Below are 19,005 nucleotides of genomic sequence, written 5' to 3'. Positions count from 1 at the left end.
GGCAATAACTGTGGGATTTCATGGAACTACGCTTTAATAGGATGTGGGAAAGGGAGCGGAGGCTTCTCAACTGTCGAGCAAACATACATTTAGTTTAGACTCTGGACGAGAGGGTTAAGTGAGCTGCACTCTTCTGTGGCTGCCAGGAGGTGGGACTGCTTCCTTTATGGGGTTTCGTCCTCATACGTGAACACCTAAGATTGGTCTAGAGCCCAGGCATCACGCTCCCAGACAGATCTAAAACCCATCTTGGAAATGACCACCAGCTCGTTTGTCCAGAGTGAGATCCAGTTCAGACCGTCCAAGAAACCAAGCCAGTTAATTTCACCCATTTTCACCTCTTTGGTGGGAAATGGGGGCAAGTTAAGACTTTTTAAAAGTATATGAGGTGGGAAATCATTAGATCGGAGTTGCAGGGTTGGGTCACTTGTTCTGAAGTTGTCCCAGGAAAATGGGCTTTGGCGCGGCTCTGGGGATAGGGGTCCTCCTTCCTGGGTCTCAGGTGACTTTAGTGGGAAACGCCACTGGTACTTGCCTCTGGAAAGCCCCAGCGGTCCTGATGCTGGTGACGGGCTGCTCCAAGAGGACTTCCGGGCCAGGGGCTGCCTGCCCGACCCAGTTCCCACTGCAGGTTTCCAAGGCTTGTTCCTCGATGTTGGGTAGTGGAGGGAGCTGCCGTGCAGAAGGAGCCCAGAGAATCCCAGGACCCCCTGGGACAGGGAGCGAGATGGTTTTAATTAGAGCTGAGAGACGGGAAATAAGGCAGCGAGGGATGACATCTTAATGAGGTTTAATGAAGCTGTCTGCTGATGGGGACAGCTGTCACCCAGAGCTGTATGCTAGCCAAGCCACTTTGTGACAGAGGAAACTCAGAAAAAGGCACAATCTGAAAGCAGCTGAGAAGGGCGGGGTGGCCAGACTCAGAGCTGGGGTTTTTCTCCTGCATTGGCCTCTTGATTCTAACACCTCAACAACAAGGGACTCCAGCTAGTAGGCCAGATTTGAATAGCTTCCAATATCTCACAATTCCCCTTTGTGCAAAGCTCAGATATGCCTCTGAAAAGACCTTGAGGATGTGCACGAGGTGTCTTAGAATTCAGCCATAAGAAACAGGGAGGGCTTGCATTTGGGGGCTGAAAGGGATCCACCATCCCATCCCTTTCTGAGGCTCAATTTCCCCCTCTGTCTCGTGGTGACCACGTGACCTCCGTTATAGAGATGTTGTGAGGGGCCACTGTAGGTGAGCACAGAGCTATGAGGTCAGAGGGCTGGGTTTAACGCCAGCTCTTCCATTTACTACCTGGGTGCCTTTGGGCAAGTGTGAACCTCTTTAAGTTTCAGTTTTCCCAACCGTCAAATGGGAAAACAACCTCCCAGTGAGGTTGGCAGAGTTCGGGGTGAAGCAAGAAAAGCTCTCAGGACATAGTAAGTGCTCAATAAAAGTGTTTGCTAAATGAGGTCACGGGGCGTAGCAGCCTTGCACGTAGGAGGTGCCCAATTAATGTTCACTCTCTTCCTCGTTTCTTTCTTTACTTCTGTAGTAAAGAGAACAAGGTGGTTCCCAGGGATCCCTGGGCAGGGAGGGTGCTCTCAGCCTTCACATGACCCCGCAACTGTGCCATCTGCCCAGGAACTTTGGACATTCCAGCTGAGAGCCACCTCTCATCCTATTGTGGGCTGGAGGGGCAGGCTACCTGTGGGACTCAGGTGGCCAATCAAAGCTGAGATTTGTGGCCACATTTCATCAGTTTCACAGTCAGTTTGCTTGCATCTAGAAGTTCAGGGTCAGAAGCTCCTCTGAGCACCTGTTTATCAGTCCTTAGCTGGTCCCTGTGTTGCCCAGAGACGTGTAGTTTCCTCTGTAGGCTTCTGGAAAGCCCCTCTGGACAAGCTGGGGAGGGAAGCCCAGGGTCGGTGCCGGGCCCTCCCACCTCTGGCTGGATCCTCTCTGCTGCTTCCAGGGAGCCCCTGGGAGAACCCTCAGCACTCCTGTTCTCACTGGCTGTCCCCCTGGGATCTTCTTCAGGTTGGCTCTCTCCCCAAAATGCCAATCCAAGATCTGGATCTTCTCTCCTTTCCAGCCCTGACCCAGGCATGACTCAGCTGTCCCGTGTCCAGGTCACTGAAATGACAGCTCTTCCCATAACGCACAGTCTGTACATCAAACGGCCTCCTGTCGCTGGGGCTCTCCTGGGCAGAAGGCTACTCACGTCCTCTGTGGGTGTGGAGGGCACCGTGCGAACAAGTCAGATGCACCTGTTCTGCGTGAGCAAAATCCAGTCTGCAGAGCTAAAGTCCGCGCACAGGACAAAACAATGGAGAGTCCCGGGCAGTTGCGGCTAAGTGCCAAGAGGCAGCGAAAACTGCGTGGAGTCAGATGTGGGTTCAAGTCCACCCTTGGCCACTCATTAGCTGGGAGGCTTTGGGCAAACAAGCCCCTACAGCTGTCTGGACCTCCCTTTCCCACCCGAAAACCCGTGTAGTTTCCAGGGCTGCTTTACGCGTTAGTGGTACCCTGGGGGGCAGTGAAGCGCCCCTGTGGAGCCTGACCCACGGTCGCCATGATTACGGTGTTGCTGTGGTCGGTGGTGGTGGCACCAGGGCGGGGTCAGTTGGCTTATCTCGTTGGGCAGCTGAGCTGGTAATGGGTGAATACACTGCTCCTCTAGGGCGTTCACATGTTAACGCAGGGACTCTGAGATACACGGCCCGAACCTAAAGGATCAAACTACCAAGGGTGGAATTTCAAGCATGATGGTAATATCAGGACCCCACTGCTCTTGTGACACGTGGCCGCCTTGCAGACGGATGCGCTCTGAGGGAGGGCGGGGGGGGGCAGGACCGCGGGGTGTGAGGGGCACCCACATCAGGTCGGGAAACAGGACCAGTGCCCCCGAAGACTCCTTGTGCTGCTTGCAGCCACCGTCCCCACCCCCATGGTACCCACCCTCCCGACTTCCAAAACCAGACATTAGTCATGCTGTGTTTGAACGTCACTGGCATGGAGCAGTGCCTGCCTGGTGTGTCCAGCTCCTTCTGTCCCACGTTTGTGTGAGAACCACCCAGGTGGTTGTGTAGAGCTGTTCTCTCACTCCCGGTGCCATTGAGCAGTTCCTAACCTATTGGCATTTGGGGCCAGATGACTCTTTGTTGTTGGCAGTGGGGCCTGTCTTGTGCATTGTGGGATGTTTCGCAGCATCCCTGGCCTCCACCCACTGGAGGGAGGGTAGTAGTGCCTCCTAGCTGTGACAACCAGAAACGTCTCCAGACACGGGCAAATGTCCTTGGTGGGGGCGGGGGGGGGGGCACAATTGCCCCCAGTTGAGAACCACCCCTATAGAGTGTTCTATTGAATGAATATGTCACCATTTTTTTTTTTAATCCACGTGGGATGGCCATTTGGGTAGTTTCCGGTGCTTGGCTATCACAAACTGAGCTGCTACGAGCATTCTCAGACATCTCTTTGGGTGGACATGGGCACTCATTTCTGCTGGGTGTCCAGGAGGGAATTGTTGGGTTATCAGTAAGCATATGTTTAGCTTTCATAGATACTGCCAAACGGTTTTCCGCAGTGGTTGTACCAATTTACATTCCCACCAAGAGCATGAGTGTTCCGGTTCATGTCTTTACCAATATCATCGAGTTTTTTATTTTGTACTTCTCAGAGGTTGAGCACCTTGACATATGGGTCCTGGCCACTTGGACATCCCCTTAATAAAGCGCCTATTCAAGTCTTTTGCTCGTCTTTCTATAGGATCGTCTGCCTTTTTCTTATTGATTTGTAGCAGCTCTTTATATATGATGAATAACAGCCCTTTGTCAGATATATGTATTGCAAATACCTTCTCTCATTCTATAGACTCACACATTTTTAGAGCTAGAGGCAGTCTGTGCTCTCCTATCAAACCCTCTGGTGGCCTTGGCTGTCATTACTTGTTCAGTTTGTCCTTTTAGCAAGATAAGGAATTTCATAAGGGCAGGGGGCAGTATGTGTCTGCTTTGTTCACCTTAGAACTCCTGGCACAGAGCTTGGTGCAGAGGAGATACAAAATAAATATTTGTGCAGCGAACGAATGAGCGACTTTCCCATTGGGATGACCTTTGCAGCCCAAGGCTTCAGTATTTCTGGCCGTCGTTGCTTCCTAGGCAACCCTCACTAAAAAGAGTGGAGATTGAGGCACCCGCCTGCTTCCGTGCCTCCTTCACCACCAGGCCCCGCCCAGTGGCAGCCGCTGAGTCTGTCGTTCCTCTGCGAGCTGGACTTCTGCCCACCTGCACCTGCCAGAGGGAGGCGGGGCCTCTCCCGGAGAAGTCACATTTTAATTAGCTTCCCTTGCCGTCACCTCACCGGAGAGGCCAGATCATTTTCATGAACAAATGAGGAGCCAGGGCTTTGTCTGCAGCTCAGAGTGAATCACACGGAAGGAAATGCAAACAAAGCACCCAGCCAGGGCCCCCACCTGAACCCCAGAACTCTCAGCTCTCGAGGGAGGTGAAGGCCTGGGATCTGGGATGAGAAGGAAGAGGGAGAAAAAGGATGAGGCAGTGTGTAGGAAAGAGCTGCCAGAGTCTCCAAGGAGGCAGTTCATTCATTCATTCACTCATTCAGCCCCTCTTCACTAGCATCTGTTCTCTGCTGATCTCTTTGGAAAAAAGGAGTGAGAATAAAAACTATGTGGCATGTGGGGAATCTCTGTACCTTCTGCTCAATTTTGCAGTGAACTTTACATTGCTCTAAAAATAAAGTCTATTTTACTTATATATTTATTTGTATTTTTAGCTGTGTTGGGTCTTCGTTTCTGTGCGAGGGCTTTCTCTAGTTGTGGCGAGCGGGGGCCACTCCTCATTGCGGTGCGCGGGCCTCTCACTGTCGTGGCCTCTCTTGTTGCGGAGCACAGGCTCCAGACACGCAGGCTCAGTAGTTGTGGCTCCCGGGCCCAGTTGCTCCGTGGCATGCAGGATCCTCCCAGACCAGGGCTCGAACTCGCGTCCCCTGCGTCGGCAGGCAGACTCTCAACCACTGCGCCACCAGGGAAGCCCTAAAGTCTATTTTAAAAATAATTAACCTTAAAAGGAAGGAAGGGAAAAAGGAAGGAAGGAAGGGAGAAAGAAAGAAAGAAAGAAAGAAAGAAAGAAAGAAAGAAAGAAAGAAAGAAAGAAAGAAAGAGAGGAAGGAAGGAAGGAAAGGAAGGATGGAAGGAAGGAAGAAGGAAAGAAAGACTTAGCAGACAGTCTACCGAGGGATACAGACATTAAACTGATCATCACACAATTAATGACTTAATCACACTACCTTGTAATCTTTAATGGCTTTACTGAGATGTAATTCACATACTATACAATTCACCCATTTAAAGTATAGGATCCAATGGCTTTCAGCATATACACAGGATTGTGGAACCAGCACCACAAGCAATTTTAGAACATTTTCGTTACCCCCAAAGAAGCCTTATACCCCTCAACCATCACGCCTCAGTCATTCCATTCCCCTCTCCATCTCGGCCATGGGCAACCACTAATCCACTTTCTGTTTCTACGGATTTGCCATTCGGGACATTTCTTGTAAATGAAATCATACAATATGTGGTCCTCTGTGACTGGCTTCTTCACTGAGCACCATTTTGTAACGGCCAGTCCATGCTGAAGCAGGTTCTACTGCGTAATTTTGAAAGTGCCCTAAAGGTGGAGCTCAGGGCCCTACGGTGCCATAGACAAGGAAGTTTGCCTGTACTGAGGGCAACCCGGGAGGGCTTCCCAAAGGAAGTGGTTTTTAATCTCAGGCATGTATAGAACACCTGTTATGTGCCACCAGGAAAAAGAAGCCAATAGAAGCCATCAGAAGGCTGTGTAGGATATTATATTCCAGGCAGGCTGGCCCGGCATGTGCATTCCTGGAAACTGAGAAGGTCATTTCAGTTCTAAGCCCCAAATGAATAGAATGGATAGTAAGTGTTACCAGACCCAGATGAGGGAGAGGCCACAGTGAGCCCCAGGGTCCAGACAGCTTGAAGAATAAGAACCAGCAAGGGGAGGGGCAGGCCAGGAGCAAAAGAGGCCGGGACTCCGGCAGACCCTTCAGGGGTGGGGAGTGGTCTATTATGCCTAACTCTCAGGACCACGTGGATACCCAGGAAGGCAAAGCTGCAGAGGTGGATGGGGTTGGAGGGTGCGGGGCCCAGACTGCCCGCCCAAGGGAGGGGTTTCCCCCAAGACAGTGATGAGCCATTATGGGTGGTCCCGCATCGTCCAGCTCTATACGCCCAGGTCTCCGGGAGCCAGAGAAAAGGGGAGAGAGATTGATGGGAAAAGGAGAAAGGGTGCGCCCAGAGCCACCAGACTCTCTGGACAGGCTTTGGTGAGGCCAGAGCCAGGAATGTCCTGGGAGATGTAACACCCTGCAACTGGGAGCCCACTGCCTGGGGCCCATGCGGGTGGGAGGAGCAGCTGCACCCACCCAGCTCAGTAAGGTCCATGGTCCCCAGGGGCCTGATGGTACCGGGAGCGTCACACACCTGGCTGGTATCTCTTTAGCAGGCGGATTTGAATGTGGGCTGGAGACACAGCCTGGGTTCAAATCTCAGCTCTGCCACTTCTTGTCCCGTGTGGCCTCGTGCAACCTGTCTTGACCTCTCTGTGCCTCAGCTTCCCCATCTGAGACATGGGGGCAGTGATGGGCTGCCTCAAAGGGCAGCTGTGAGGACTAAGGAGGAGAGGCATATGAAGAACCCAGTGTTGTGTCTGGAGCACAGACCTCAGCAGGTGTCCGTTGATAAAGAGCAACGATCTAAGCACCGTACAGGACAGGACCTCTGAGCTCAGGGAGCTGCTAGTCTAAAGAGAGGCAGTGCAGCATCATGCTTAAGAGCTTCACCCCGAAGCCAAACACAGCTGCATTTGACATCCAGCCCCAGCCTTTAGGAGCCATGGATCGTGACCCCGCCACTCTGGGTCTCAGCTTCCCCACCTGTACAATGGGGGAAATGATGTGGTTGATCATAGAGCAATTTCATCCCTACAAACCCCTTCTGGAGGGTTAAGGAGTTGACCAGAGACCCAAAGAGTGAGAATGGCAGTCCAGCCGCCAGGAGGGTGACAGTGGACCTTGCCACCGTATCCCCACACCCTCAGGTGACATCCAAGGAGGCAGCTCCAGTGACGATGATTTGAGCCATCCCCAGTAGGAATGAAGGGTTAGGGAGGAAAGATGCCCCCTCCCTCAAGGGTGGCCCCAGGTGAGTCTCCGTGAACCAGGTCTTTCCGTCCATCTGCAAGATACATCATTTCCAGCTCTAGGTTGCCAGATCTGGGCTGGACCCCCAAATACGGCTGTTTAGTGCGGGGTCCGTGCCGCCCCTCTCTCCTGCTGCACAAATGCACGTCCTCCCTCAAGGCCTCGGTCCCGACCGCCCCCCGCCACGAGGGTCCTCCTGACTCTGCTCTCCTCACCCGCCCCTGAGCAGTAGCACAGCAGGCAGGCTTCCCCAAGGTGTCTCAACGCCCAACAACAGTTAGCGCTCATCTCAGGGAGGGCTCGCGTTCCACACCCTAGTAGCCCCGAGGTCGCCCACAGGGCCTGGGGTAAAGCAGCACCCGATGACTCCCTGTCACTGAATTTAGTGTAATACTGTTGGTCTGAGGTTCCACTGCTCACCTTGGCTCTCTGTCCTTCCCCCAACAGGCTGAACTTGGGAAGCCCCGGGAAAGAAGCTGCAGTCTGCCTGGAATTAATTTTAATTACGGACTCTACATCCGGGGGCAGGATGGAGGGGTCCCTGAAGGTGAGCAAGCTTCCTCTGGAGCCCAAAGGGACTTGAACGCTCTACCTAGGCTACTTCCTCCAGGAAAAGAGTCGAGGGGCCTGCCCTGCAGCACGATTCTGGTGGAAACCACAGTTTGCTTAGCCGAGAAGGACAGGACCACGAAGGGTCCAGGTCTAAGGTGTCAGGGAAATAGCAAGGGCCCCAGACAGTGTGGAACCTTGTCCCCAGGCAAGACTGTCTGTGCTGTGCAACTTTTGAGCTGCAAGCATAGACAGGCTCGTGACCAGCCCTCTGATCTCCCAAACGAGGTCAAGGCCAGGCAAACCCAGCTCCATGAAGGAGGCTCAGGCGTCGCCTAGAATCTCTGGGAATCCTGACCCCACCCTTTCAGGGGGCCAAGCAGGGCTGTCACCCAACAGGCTGCAGGTTAATGAGAAGGTATTCGTGCCCCAATTTCTTCTCTGTCAGAGGCCACGGATTGCTTTACTTCCCAGACTCATCTCCATGCCATGGCTCTGTCTCTCCCTGCCCTCAGCCATTGGACACTGGAATGTATTTAAACAGCAGCCTACCTGCCCCCATGAGCTGAACCGGAATTATATCGCCATGAACCGTGGGGCAGTAAAAGCTGGCCTGGTAACTGCCCGGGAGAATTTCCATTACCGTCAGCTCAATGACATCCGCATCAGTGACCAGGATGACCGGCGCCTCAAGAAGGAACCGCCCTCTCTCCCTCCGAATATGACGTTCGGGATCCGGGCACGGTAAGATGGTTGGCACCCGTGCCAGACGGCTGGCACCCGTGATGGTGAGGGGGCTGCTCAGTGGTGACTGAATTAGGGAACAATGTGGGAGCATGACTCTGGACTCCAGGGAGGGGCGAATGATCCAGGCCTGGCCAATCAGCATATCTCACAAACCACGGCCAAAGTGATTGGTTCAGAGGCAGACATGTGACCCATGTCCCAGCTCTGGAATGCATGACATTCTATAAAAGTAGAATGTGGTTGCATGTGATCAAGTCTCAACTCAAACGACTTTGATTTTTTTTAAGGGGAATTTATTGGCTCACATGATTGAAAAGGTGGCACTTCAGGCATAGCTGGATCTAGGCAATCAGGCAATGTCACCAGCGTCGGGTATGTCTCTCCATGACCAGGCTGTGCTTCCCAGTTTGGGCTCCGTTCTCCGACAGGCTTCTCCCTCGTGTGGCAAAATGGCCAGAATCAGTTCCATTCTTACATCCTACACTTTTAGCGACCCCAGTGGGGGTGGTGAAGGAACTACAAAAGCCTTGAGATTAAGATTCTTTGGTCCAACTTCAGTAGCGTGCTTATCCCTGAACCAACCAAAGGAGTGAGTAGAAATTGTGACCTACACTGATTGGCCAGGCCTGGGTCACACTTTTGCCTCTGCACCAATTACTGAGGCCGGGGGATTCTGGTGCTCTGATTGGCCAGGGCCGATCCCTTGCCCCTCCTTGGAGGGGGCGTGGTTGGAATCAGTCCCCACGATGTACGGGGGCTGATGGTGGAAAAGATGCAGAAATAGAGGTTCTGATCCAGAAGGAGAAGAACAGAACACGCTAGCAGGCAAAACCAGCAAATGTCCAGTACAACAGGGCTTCCCAACCCATATTACGTCACAACACAAGCATTACAAAAATCACTGATATTTGTACATTACATTGTACAGATAAATAGCAGTGCTGTCAGCCAGCAGTGAACGGCCTGGGGCCTCCAGCTGCCCCAAGTCCCATCTGTGACACCTGAGACTAAGCCTGTATCTTGGTGTCCATCTGTGTGGCACTGCCCTGCTCTGCCCACATGCAAGGCCATTGACAGTCTATCTCCAGTCCTTTCCCATCACAACCCACTGTTCCGGGACCGGTGCCTTCCTTTGGCTGTGCTACTCAACTTTTTGGGGGGAGGTGAGGCTTCCTTTATTTCTTATTTTATTTCTTCTAATCATCTTTTACTGTGGCTAAATATACATAAGATTTACCATTTTTAGGTGTACGGTTCAAGGGCATTAAGTACATCCAGATTGCTGCACGACCTTCACCACCGTCCATCGCTAGTTAGGTGTACGGTTCAAGGGCATTAAGTACATCCAGATCGCTGCACGACCTTCACCACCGTCCATCGCTAGAACTTTTTCTTCATCCTAAACTGAAACCGTGTACCCATTAAACAGTAACGCTCTATTTCACACCCCCTCAGCTCTTGGTAACCACCCTCTACTTTCTTTCTGTATTAATTCGACTACTCTAGGGACCTCATATAAGTGGAATTATATAGTATTTGTCCTTTTATATCTGGCTTATTTCACTTAGCATAAGGTGCTCAAGGTACCTCCATGTTGTCCTGACAGTATGGATCAGAATTCCCTTCCTTTTTAAGGCTGAATAACAGTCCATGGTGTGTATATATCACAGTTTGTTTATCCACTCATCCCTTGATGCACACTTGGATTATTTCCACTTTTTGGCTGTTGTGAATAACGCTGCTATGAACATGGGCGTACGCTATCTGCCTGAGTCCCTGCTTTCAATTCTTTTGGGTATATGCCCACAAGGGTAATGGCTGGATTGCGTGGGAATTCTGTTTATTTATTTGAGGAACTGCCACGGTGTTTCCCACAGTGTTTGCCACCATACCTGTGTATGCTTTTCCCTCTGCCTTTCTCAGCATCCTACCTGGTAGAATCTACTTGCTCATCAAAGCTCAGCTCAGCTTCCTCTCTTTGGTAAGCTTTCCCACCTCCCTGGCCTCAAACTCTACGCACATCTCTCTCAGCAGAAAGGCTGTTTGTTCATCGCTGTTCATCAGCCCTCAAAACCTGAAAGGTGGCACTAGAGACACATTGGAAAGTCACTTCTGGGCCAGATTAACTAATCATCTGTATACTGTCCTTCTCCCACCTTTGAAATAATGCCCAAGTCGATCCCTCGAGGCAAGGCAAGGTTCTCCAGGACTGCCTGGAGTGCAGAGGGACAGAGCCCCAGCTGTGTGACCACTAGACTGGTCCATACTGGTCACCAGTGTCTTGAAGGCAGCATGGTGTCCAGGAGGAGTCGCCCGGGCTTTTCGTCCCACCTTTGTTCCCAACTCTCTTTCCCTCCAGGGTTTCTGTTTCCTCATCTGTAAATAGGATATTAAGGCAGTCACTGCCATTCTGGGATTCTCAGGGTATGTTCTGTCTCTACGTCAATTTCATTTCATTGTCACTAAAACCCCATGCAGCCCCATGTTCATAGCAGCACTGTCTACAATAACCAAGACATGGAATCAACCTAATTGTCCATAGACAGACGAATGGATAAAGAAAATGTGGTACATATATACAATGGAATATTACTCAACCATAAAAAGGAGCGAAATTTGGTCATTTGTAGAGATGTGGATGGATCTAGAGACTGTCATACAGAGTGAAGTGAGTCAGAAAGAGAAAAACAAATATCGTATATTAATGCATATATGTGGAATCTAGAAATACGGTACAGATGAACCGGTTTGCAGGGCAGAAATAGAGACACAGATTTAGAGAACAAATGCATGGACACCAAGGGGGGAAAGCGGTGCTTGGCGGGGTGGGATGAATTAGGAGATTGGGATTGACATATATACACTAATATGTATAAAATAGATAACTAATAAGAACGTGCTGTATCAATAAATAAAATAAAATTCACAAAAAAGAAAGAAATTCAGAAAATAAAAAGATGTATATGTATACAAAGGAATACAGTACTACTCGGCCATCAAAAAGAATGAAATATGCAAATGCAGTGACATGCATGAACCTAGAGATGGTAATACTGAGTGAAGCAAGTCAGACAGAGAAAGACAAATATCACATGACATCGCTTATATGTGGAATCTAAAATGGGATACAAATGAACTTATTTACAAGACAGAAACAGACTCACAGACATAGAAAACTAATTTATGGTTACCAAAGGGGAAAGGGGGTAGAGGAGGGATAAATTAGGAGTTTGGGATTAGCAGATACAAGCTACTATATATAAAATAGATAAACAACAAGGTCCTACTGTATACAGAGAACTATATTCAATATCCTGTAATAAACCATAATGGAAAAGAATATGAAAAAGAATATACATATGTATATATGTACAACTGAATCACTTTGCCATGAACCAGAAACTAACACAACATTGTAAATCAACTATACTTCAATAAAAAAATTAAAAAGGGGCTTCCCTGGTGGCGCAGTGGTTGAGAGTCCGCCTGCCCATGCAGGGGACATGGGTTTGTGCCCCGGTCCGGGAAGATCCCGCATGCCGCGGAGTGGCTGGGTCAGTGAGCCATGGCCGCTGAGCCTGCGCGTCCGGAGCCTGTGCTCTGCAACGGGAGAGGCCACAACAGTGAGAGGCCCGCGTACCAGAAAAAAAAAAAGAGTTAAAAAGATTTTTTTTTATTTAAAAAAAAAAACCTGCGCGGGAAGTAGGCAGGGTTACTTATCCAACTGAGTCATGGAGAGATTAATTGACGTCCACAAGTTCACACAAATTTTTCACAGCACAGCTTGGCCTGGATTTTTAATCTAGTGTACTTAGATTTAAAAATATGAGATATTAGAACACATAGCACATTAGGAATCACTTGGTTTGAAGCCCCTCTTTAAAACAGGAAAATAGAAGCTCAGAGAGGTGCAGAGATTTTCACAAGGTCACACAGCAAGTTGTGGCCAGACAAAAGCCAGATCTCAAGCTAGGCTGGTGGACTCCCTGTCCCATGCTCTTTCTTCCATATCTCGCCTCCTTGGGGCTTGAGGTACAGCGTGATCCCCCAGAGTTTCTGGTCCTGGGGCTGCATTATTCTACATACAATGGAAAAGCTTAAGTCAGCTGGGCTCAGAAAGGACATCCATTATCATCTAGCTTTCAATATAAAATCTTAAATTGCGGGCTTCCCTTGTGGCGCAGTGGTTAAGAATCTGCCTGCCAATGCAGGGAACACGGGTTCGATCCCTGGTCTGGGAAGATCCCACATGCCATGGAGCAACTAAGCCCGTGAGCCACAGTTACTGAAGCCTGCGTGCCTAGAGCCTGTGCTCTGCAACAAGAGAAGCCACTGCAATAAGAAGCCCGCGCACCGCAATGAAGAATGGACCCCGCTCTCCACAACTAGAGAAAAGCCCTTGCACAGCAACGAAGACCCAACACAGCCAAAAATAAATAAATAATTTTAAAATATATAATAAAAAAAATCAAATTCCAGGGGCTTCCCTGGTGGCGCAGTGGTTGGGAGCCCGCCTGCCGATGCAGGGGACACGGGTTCGTGCCCCGGTTCGGGAGGATCCCACATGCCGCGGAGCGGCTGGGCCCGTGGGCCGTGACCGCTGAGCCTGCGCGTCCAGAGCCTGTGCTCCGCAACGGGAGAGGCCACAACAGTGAGAGGCCCGAGTACCGCAAAAAAAATAAAATAAAATAAATAAAATAAAATGAAATTCTTGAGTTGTGAATGAGCATGTGTCAATATACAGATCATGGAGTTTAAAAAAAAAACTCTAAAAAAAAAAAATCTTAAATTGCTATAAAACCGGGTGGCTGCAATTTCAGGGAAAGGACGTGATGAAGTACCAGCTATATCTTCTGTGATGGTAAATGGGCTTTGCATATGCAAATTGAATGGATTTTAAAATGGTATTTAATGACAATTTTCGTAGCAGACGTTAACATTAATTGCACAAAAATGAAAATGCTGCATTAAGTTGCTGTTAGCAGCAAATATTGTGGCCATAAAGCTTTATCTTTATCAACAGCAGCCCTTTCTGATGTGACAGGGCAGCTCAGCAAATTGCAAGCAAAAGGGCTTTTATGGAACAAAAATATCCCCCAAAGCAGGCCCAAATCAGCATCAATTTCGCTTTATTTCTTCATAAATGGAGGTTAAATGGCTGCTGGAAAAGCTTTTACTGAAATGCCCAACCTGCCCGCGAATCCCCTCTACCTTACAACATCAATGCAAGGAACAGTTAAAAAATCATCGCCCCCCCTCTCCATAATGGGGCTATTACTTTAAAGTTATGGGACCAAGGCCCATTCTCTAATGATCACCTTCTACAAGCCTCGATTGTATTTATTTCCTTACTTTAAAAGCATGTTAAAAACCAAACCCGATTACACCTGACTACCCGAGGACTTGTTAGGGTGATTTGGTCCAATAACTAAAGAAGCCAAGAAACAAATGACTACCATTTACTCACAACTACAGAAGATATGTTAAAACATAAAGTTCCACTTCAGACTAAGTATACAAGAAGCTTACTCTAAGCTAGGGATGCTGAGTGAGGGGCTGTAACTGCTATATGAGAGAACATTCTGGCTACAGCTCTTCCCCCGGCCCCCCACCATCAAATCCCCTTGCCCTTTATATATTGTACGATGGACAAAATAGCTAGATGTGAGGGGCGCGCACGCATCCATCTGCCTGCCCACGCAAGCCCTCAACGCCAGGTAGGGTCAAAACCTGAATTTGGGATTATTCAGTTACTTCCTTTCCAGTTAGCTGATTTGCTTTCCAACCCACACCAATTTGTTACAGATTATCACTAAATCAGAAAGGTACATTTCGATCCACGAGCCTCTGGCTAAAAGGAAGTGGACACCTAAGCAATTATCTGGAAAAGGATGCCCGTGTAGACATGTGATCACAAGTAGGGGCTGAGGCCAAGTCAACCCACAGAGATGTTTGTTTGGCCCAGGCAGTAATTAAAAAAATCAAAAGTTTGAATGAGTTGCCACATTAAAAAAAAAAAAAATCAGGAGATCTCATATAAAACCCCAGATTTCCTGCTTCTCTTAAAACGTCACAAGCCCAGGCAACCCGGGTCTGCACTCCTACCTGGCACCAGGGGATGGGGCTGAGCAGGGTCCGCTTTGGACAGATTCTACGCGTGCCCTTCTGTCTATCCCAGTCTCCACCCAGCCTGGCTTCTCTCATTTTCTTGACCCGTCCGGTCCCAGTAGGCACTGAGTTTGCAGCTGCTGGTGTAGACTGGTCATCCTGACCCTTCAGCTACCTGCCGCCTCTTTTTATGTCCTCTGATGATGGTAGGGCCCACCACTAACAGAAGCTGCTGTGAATTGAACTTACACGTGGCAGGCATTTACACATATAATTGCTAATGAATCCTATGAGGCAGGTACCATTCTAATCACTTCGCAGGCCAGGAAAGGGAGGGTGCGTGCATTCCCCGAGGCTGCGCGATGGCAGAGCCTGGATTTGTACCCTGGCTAGCTGGCCGGCTTTGAAGACCGAACCTCTAGGATCAGGTAGCTGGAAAGAGCTGGCACATTCCCACTCTGCCGTTTCACTGTCAAATCTCAGAATCCAAGTCAGGGAAGAATTTTAAGTTCTCATTACCAGCGTGTAAGACCATAACACAGATCTCAAAGCGTGCCGTGACCCCCGGTCCGTAAACAGATATGTCTGGGGGCCAGAAATGTAACTATTAAAGAAGGGCTTAATTATTGATACATTTAAATAAGTGTTTGCAAATGTTCACATGCCCTCGGCACATCTTAATTGTTACTGCTCCTAACTGGTCCAACATTGTCGAAGATGATGAGACAGGGACGGCGGGGGACGGGGGAGCTGGGCAGTAGCTGGCGCTCCTGGCATATTCTGGGCGTCCAGGGCTCTACCTCCACGCTGCCTGGGAGCATCAGGCCACAAGCAGGGCAAGGATGATAGTAGGGGGATTCATCATTCAGTCAATGAGCAAACAGCTCCCTGCATGTCAGTATCTGACATGGGCCAGATGGAAGATGGGTAGACCCCGTTTTGAACTAATAACGGCAACTATTATTATTGTTATTATTACATGTCATCAGACATTGTGCCAAGCACCTCAGAAGCATCCTCTCCTTAAATAACTGAACAGCTCAGTGAGTACAACGCTTACGTCCCCATCTTACAGAAGAAGAGACAGAGGGTCAGAGAGGGGAAGTCATTTGCCCCTGGCTGCTCTATAGCGGGATGGGGATTAGTCTGGCCCAACCACCTGTGATGGTGACCTTGGCACTGAGCTGCCTTCCTAACAAACACAAGGATGGAGGTGACACAGGTAGAGATACTACCCAAATTATTCCTGCACTAGATGGGGGCTGAGACAGAACATATATGGTGAAGGCCATCCTGTCTGGATTTTTCTTAAAGCTTTAAACTTAACCTGAACGCATCAAAAGAGCCCAATTAACTTCCCTTTTTTTTTTTTTTTTTTTTGCGGTACGTGGGCCTCTCACTGTTGTGGCCTCTCCTGTTGCGGAGCACAGGCTCCGATGCGCAGACTCAGCGGCCATGGCTCACGGGCCCAGCCGCTCCGTGGCACGTGGGATCCCCCCGGACCGGGGCACGAACCCGTGTCCCCTGTATCGGCAGGCGGACTCTCAACCACTGCGCCACCAGGGAAGCCCTGAACTTCCCTTTTGATATGTCGCTTCCCTTCACCTTCACCTACCTCCCGATGAACAAGCTCTTTGACGGGGCTTCCGGAACTTTCACTACACTGGATGCTCCAGGCCTGCTTCGGCTCAACCCCAGTATCCCTGGTGCCGACCATAGTGCCTTTGCTGAAAGAGGCCTCAGTAACTATCCGCTGCATGAATGCATGAGCAAATGGCCACGTTGAAGTCTGAACAGGAAGCCAGTAGCAACTCGGGTAGAACACTGAACTCATCCACCAATTAGCCTAGTCCAGACCCCCTCCAATCCTGGTACTGAAAGCGTTCTGACCACGGGAAAATAAGAAACACAAGAAAGCTAGGGAACGCTGCCAGCCCACCCTCCCTACTGCTGCTCGCCCAGCTATCAGATGCATCATCAGCCTGACACTGACAAATGTGAAGGATGGAGGGAATTTTACAGGCTGTTAAAAAAATGTTTGCTGCCTGACAGGCTTTCTGAATCTCTCTGCCAAGCTGATTTATTTTACAAATTTACAAAGGGCCCATCAATCACTCTGGGTTATTTTGTTCCTCCTGGAGCCGACGGCCAAAATCCAAGCCACCCACCCAAACTCCTATAAAATAACAATACACCCCTTCCCAGACACCTGTCCCAGGTATCCAAGACAGTTTCTGAATGGGGAGACCAGTTCCGGGTGTATTGCTGGCCTGAAACTCAGCTGAGTGAAACCGGGCTGCCCACAAGAGGGAGCATGTGGGTCTCGCATAGACCCCTGGGCCTGCGTGCTGGCCTGCGAGGTACATCCTGCCACGCAACCAGACGCCCAGCCCCACCGATCTGCTCCCCAGCGCTGACTGCAACTGTAGTTTAACAGTTCTCTGCTTCTTCACCGGGTATGCAGGTCCTGGAGGGCACAGACACTGTCAGCTTCGTCCACCGCTACATCATCAGAGCCTGGAACACAGTAGGCACTCAATAAATATTTGTTGGAGAAATGTGGTCCAGGGCCTTTTAAGGCTTTGAGACGTTATTGAAAGGGAAGAGAAAGTTGATCTGACACCCAGAGATGAGATGGAAAAGCCAGAGATTCCTGTGTCATTCAGCAGACTCTCCTGTGCTCCCCTAGGATTGACGTTATGAATCAGCCTTGCAGGGATGCTGCCTCAAAGACTGAAAGTGTTCCTTGGCCACATTAATAGAGGGTGGCAGCAAGTCCAGATGAGGGAGGTGACCTACCTATTCTATTCTGCCACTCAGGTCACACTTGTAGCATCATTTAAAAATGTGGGTCATCATAGATTCAGGGGAAGGCCCATAAGCAGAAGAGTGTCCAGAGGGGAGACATCAGGTTGGTGGGTGGGACAAGGGGAGGGAGATCACCGTGTACAAAGAACTTGGCAAGACATGAGGTTTTCCCTGCTGGATGAGAGAAGATGCAGACGGTTCTCAACTCTCTGAGGCCCTGCTATGAGGACAGTGGAGGAGCTTTGCTCTCAGAGGCTTCAGAAAACAAAACAAGGACCAGCGTATGTGTGTTTGGGGGGCAGTCCCAGTGGCTAACGTTTGCAGAGCCCTCACTAAGCGGCCGATGGATGTAACGCTGAGCACTTTGGACGCATCATCTCATTAAATCCTCACGATTTTGCCAAGTAGGGATGGTTATCCCCGTTTTATAGATGGAGAAACTGAGGCTCAGAGACTCACTTGTCCAAGACCACAAGGCCAGTCAGTGGCTGCAGCAGGATTTGAGCCACGTTTCCTTCCAGAGCCGGTGTCCCTATCCATAGCCTGCGCTCTTCCAGGAGGCAGAGGCAGGATGCCTGGAGCGGAGGGGAGTCCTCACAGCAGGATGGCATCTGTGAACAGCAGCCGCTCACTGGGGGCCGGCTTTCCACAGAATAACTCAGTTAACACTCGCCAAAGCCCGGCACCTCCATTCAGCCACTAGGAGCTGAGGCATGGAGAGAGAGCTCGTGTCCCTTAGCGGGTGCCGAGTGGAGGCATGTTTACTCCAGGACAGGAAAAGATTCTTGCAGGAGGTGGAGGTGTTGGCTGGCACATTACAGCCTGGCTGGGGCCTGGGACACCCCACAATGGACCCGACGGGGGACAGGGGTTCCTCCGCCTCAGAGCCAGCCTTCCATGGGCCTGACCTGGACGGAGTTCTGTTACGAGGGGCCCAGGCGGGCAGGTGTAGCTGAGGAAGGTGGTGATCTGAGGGCGCTACCCTCTCCCTCCTACCTTCCTGGAAGCCCAGCCTCTCAGGGCCCCTGCCCGACTGCCTGCTGCACCCCCTCGCATCTCCCCAAACTCCTGCAAGGCAGCTTTGTTGCCAGAGTCCCGGAAGGAGGCATTTTTCATGCTTTGCCTTTTTCCTTCTCGCCTCTCCTGCGGCCCAGACAGAGATTTATTCCCAGCCCGAGGCTCGTGGCATTTGGAGCAGAGAGGAGCTGATGGGCCCATAATGGATAGGGCCGCCGCTCCCCCGGGACCTGTCCCGCCCGAACCCCATCCATCAGGAGCAGCTCAGTGCCAGGGTCAGCGCTAACGAGGCCGGGCCACTCCCCCTCGGGGCCTCCCCGGTTGCATCTCACAGGCTCTGGCTCCCGCCTTTGATTTTTCCAGAGCTGGGCTCACCCTCTTATGTCTGTGGGCGACGCATGGGGAGGGGGCGTGGTGCCCGGCCCGGCTGAGGGCCCCTTGTCCTCACTTCCGCAGCTTCCAGCCTCGACACAATTAGAAGGGTTGCTGGGGTGCAGCTGGTCTGCCCCTCCCGTGACACGGTGTCCCCGTGACACGGTGTCCCT

At 50.6% G+C, this 19,005-nt stretch overlaps 1 protein-coding gene across 1 annotated transcript in view; it reads left to right on the top strand.

Annotated features, from left to right (window-relative positions):
- The window catches only part of CFAP77 (cilia and flagella associated protein 77), a 136,709-nt gene that overhangs the window by 71,713 nt on the left and 45,991 nt on the right, over positions 1–19,005 (top strand). Inside the window, exons 3-4 of the mRNA XM_060013273.1 lie at positions 7,679–7,778; positions 8,296–8,524. Coding sequence (XP_059869256.1) covers positions 7,679–7,778; positions 8,296–8,524 — 329 coding nt within the window. The remainder of the gene's footprint in view (positions 1–7,678; positions 7,779–8,295; positions 8,525–19,005) is intronic.

Source organism: Delphinus delphis, chromosome 6 (assembly GCF_949987515.2).
Source record: "Delphinus delphis chromosome 6, mDelDel1.2, whole genome shotgun sequence".
Lineage (NCBI taxonomy): Eukaryota > Metazoa > Chordata > Mammalia > Artiodactyla > Delphinidae > Delphinus > Delphinus delphis.
Note: the sequence above shows the minus strand (reverse complement) of the source record. Positions and strands in the feature narration are given on the sequence as shown.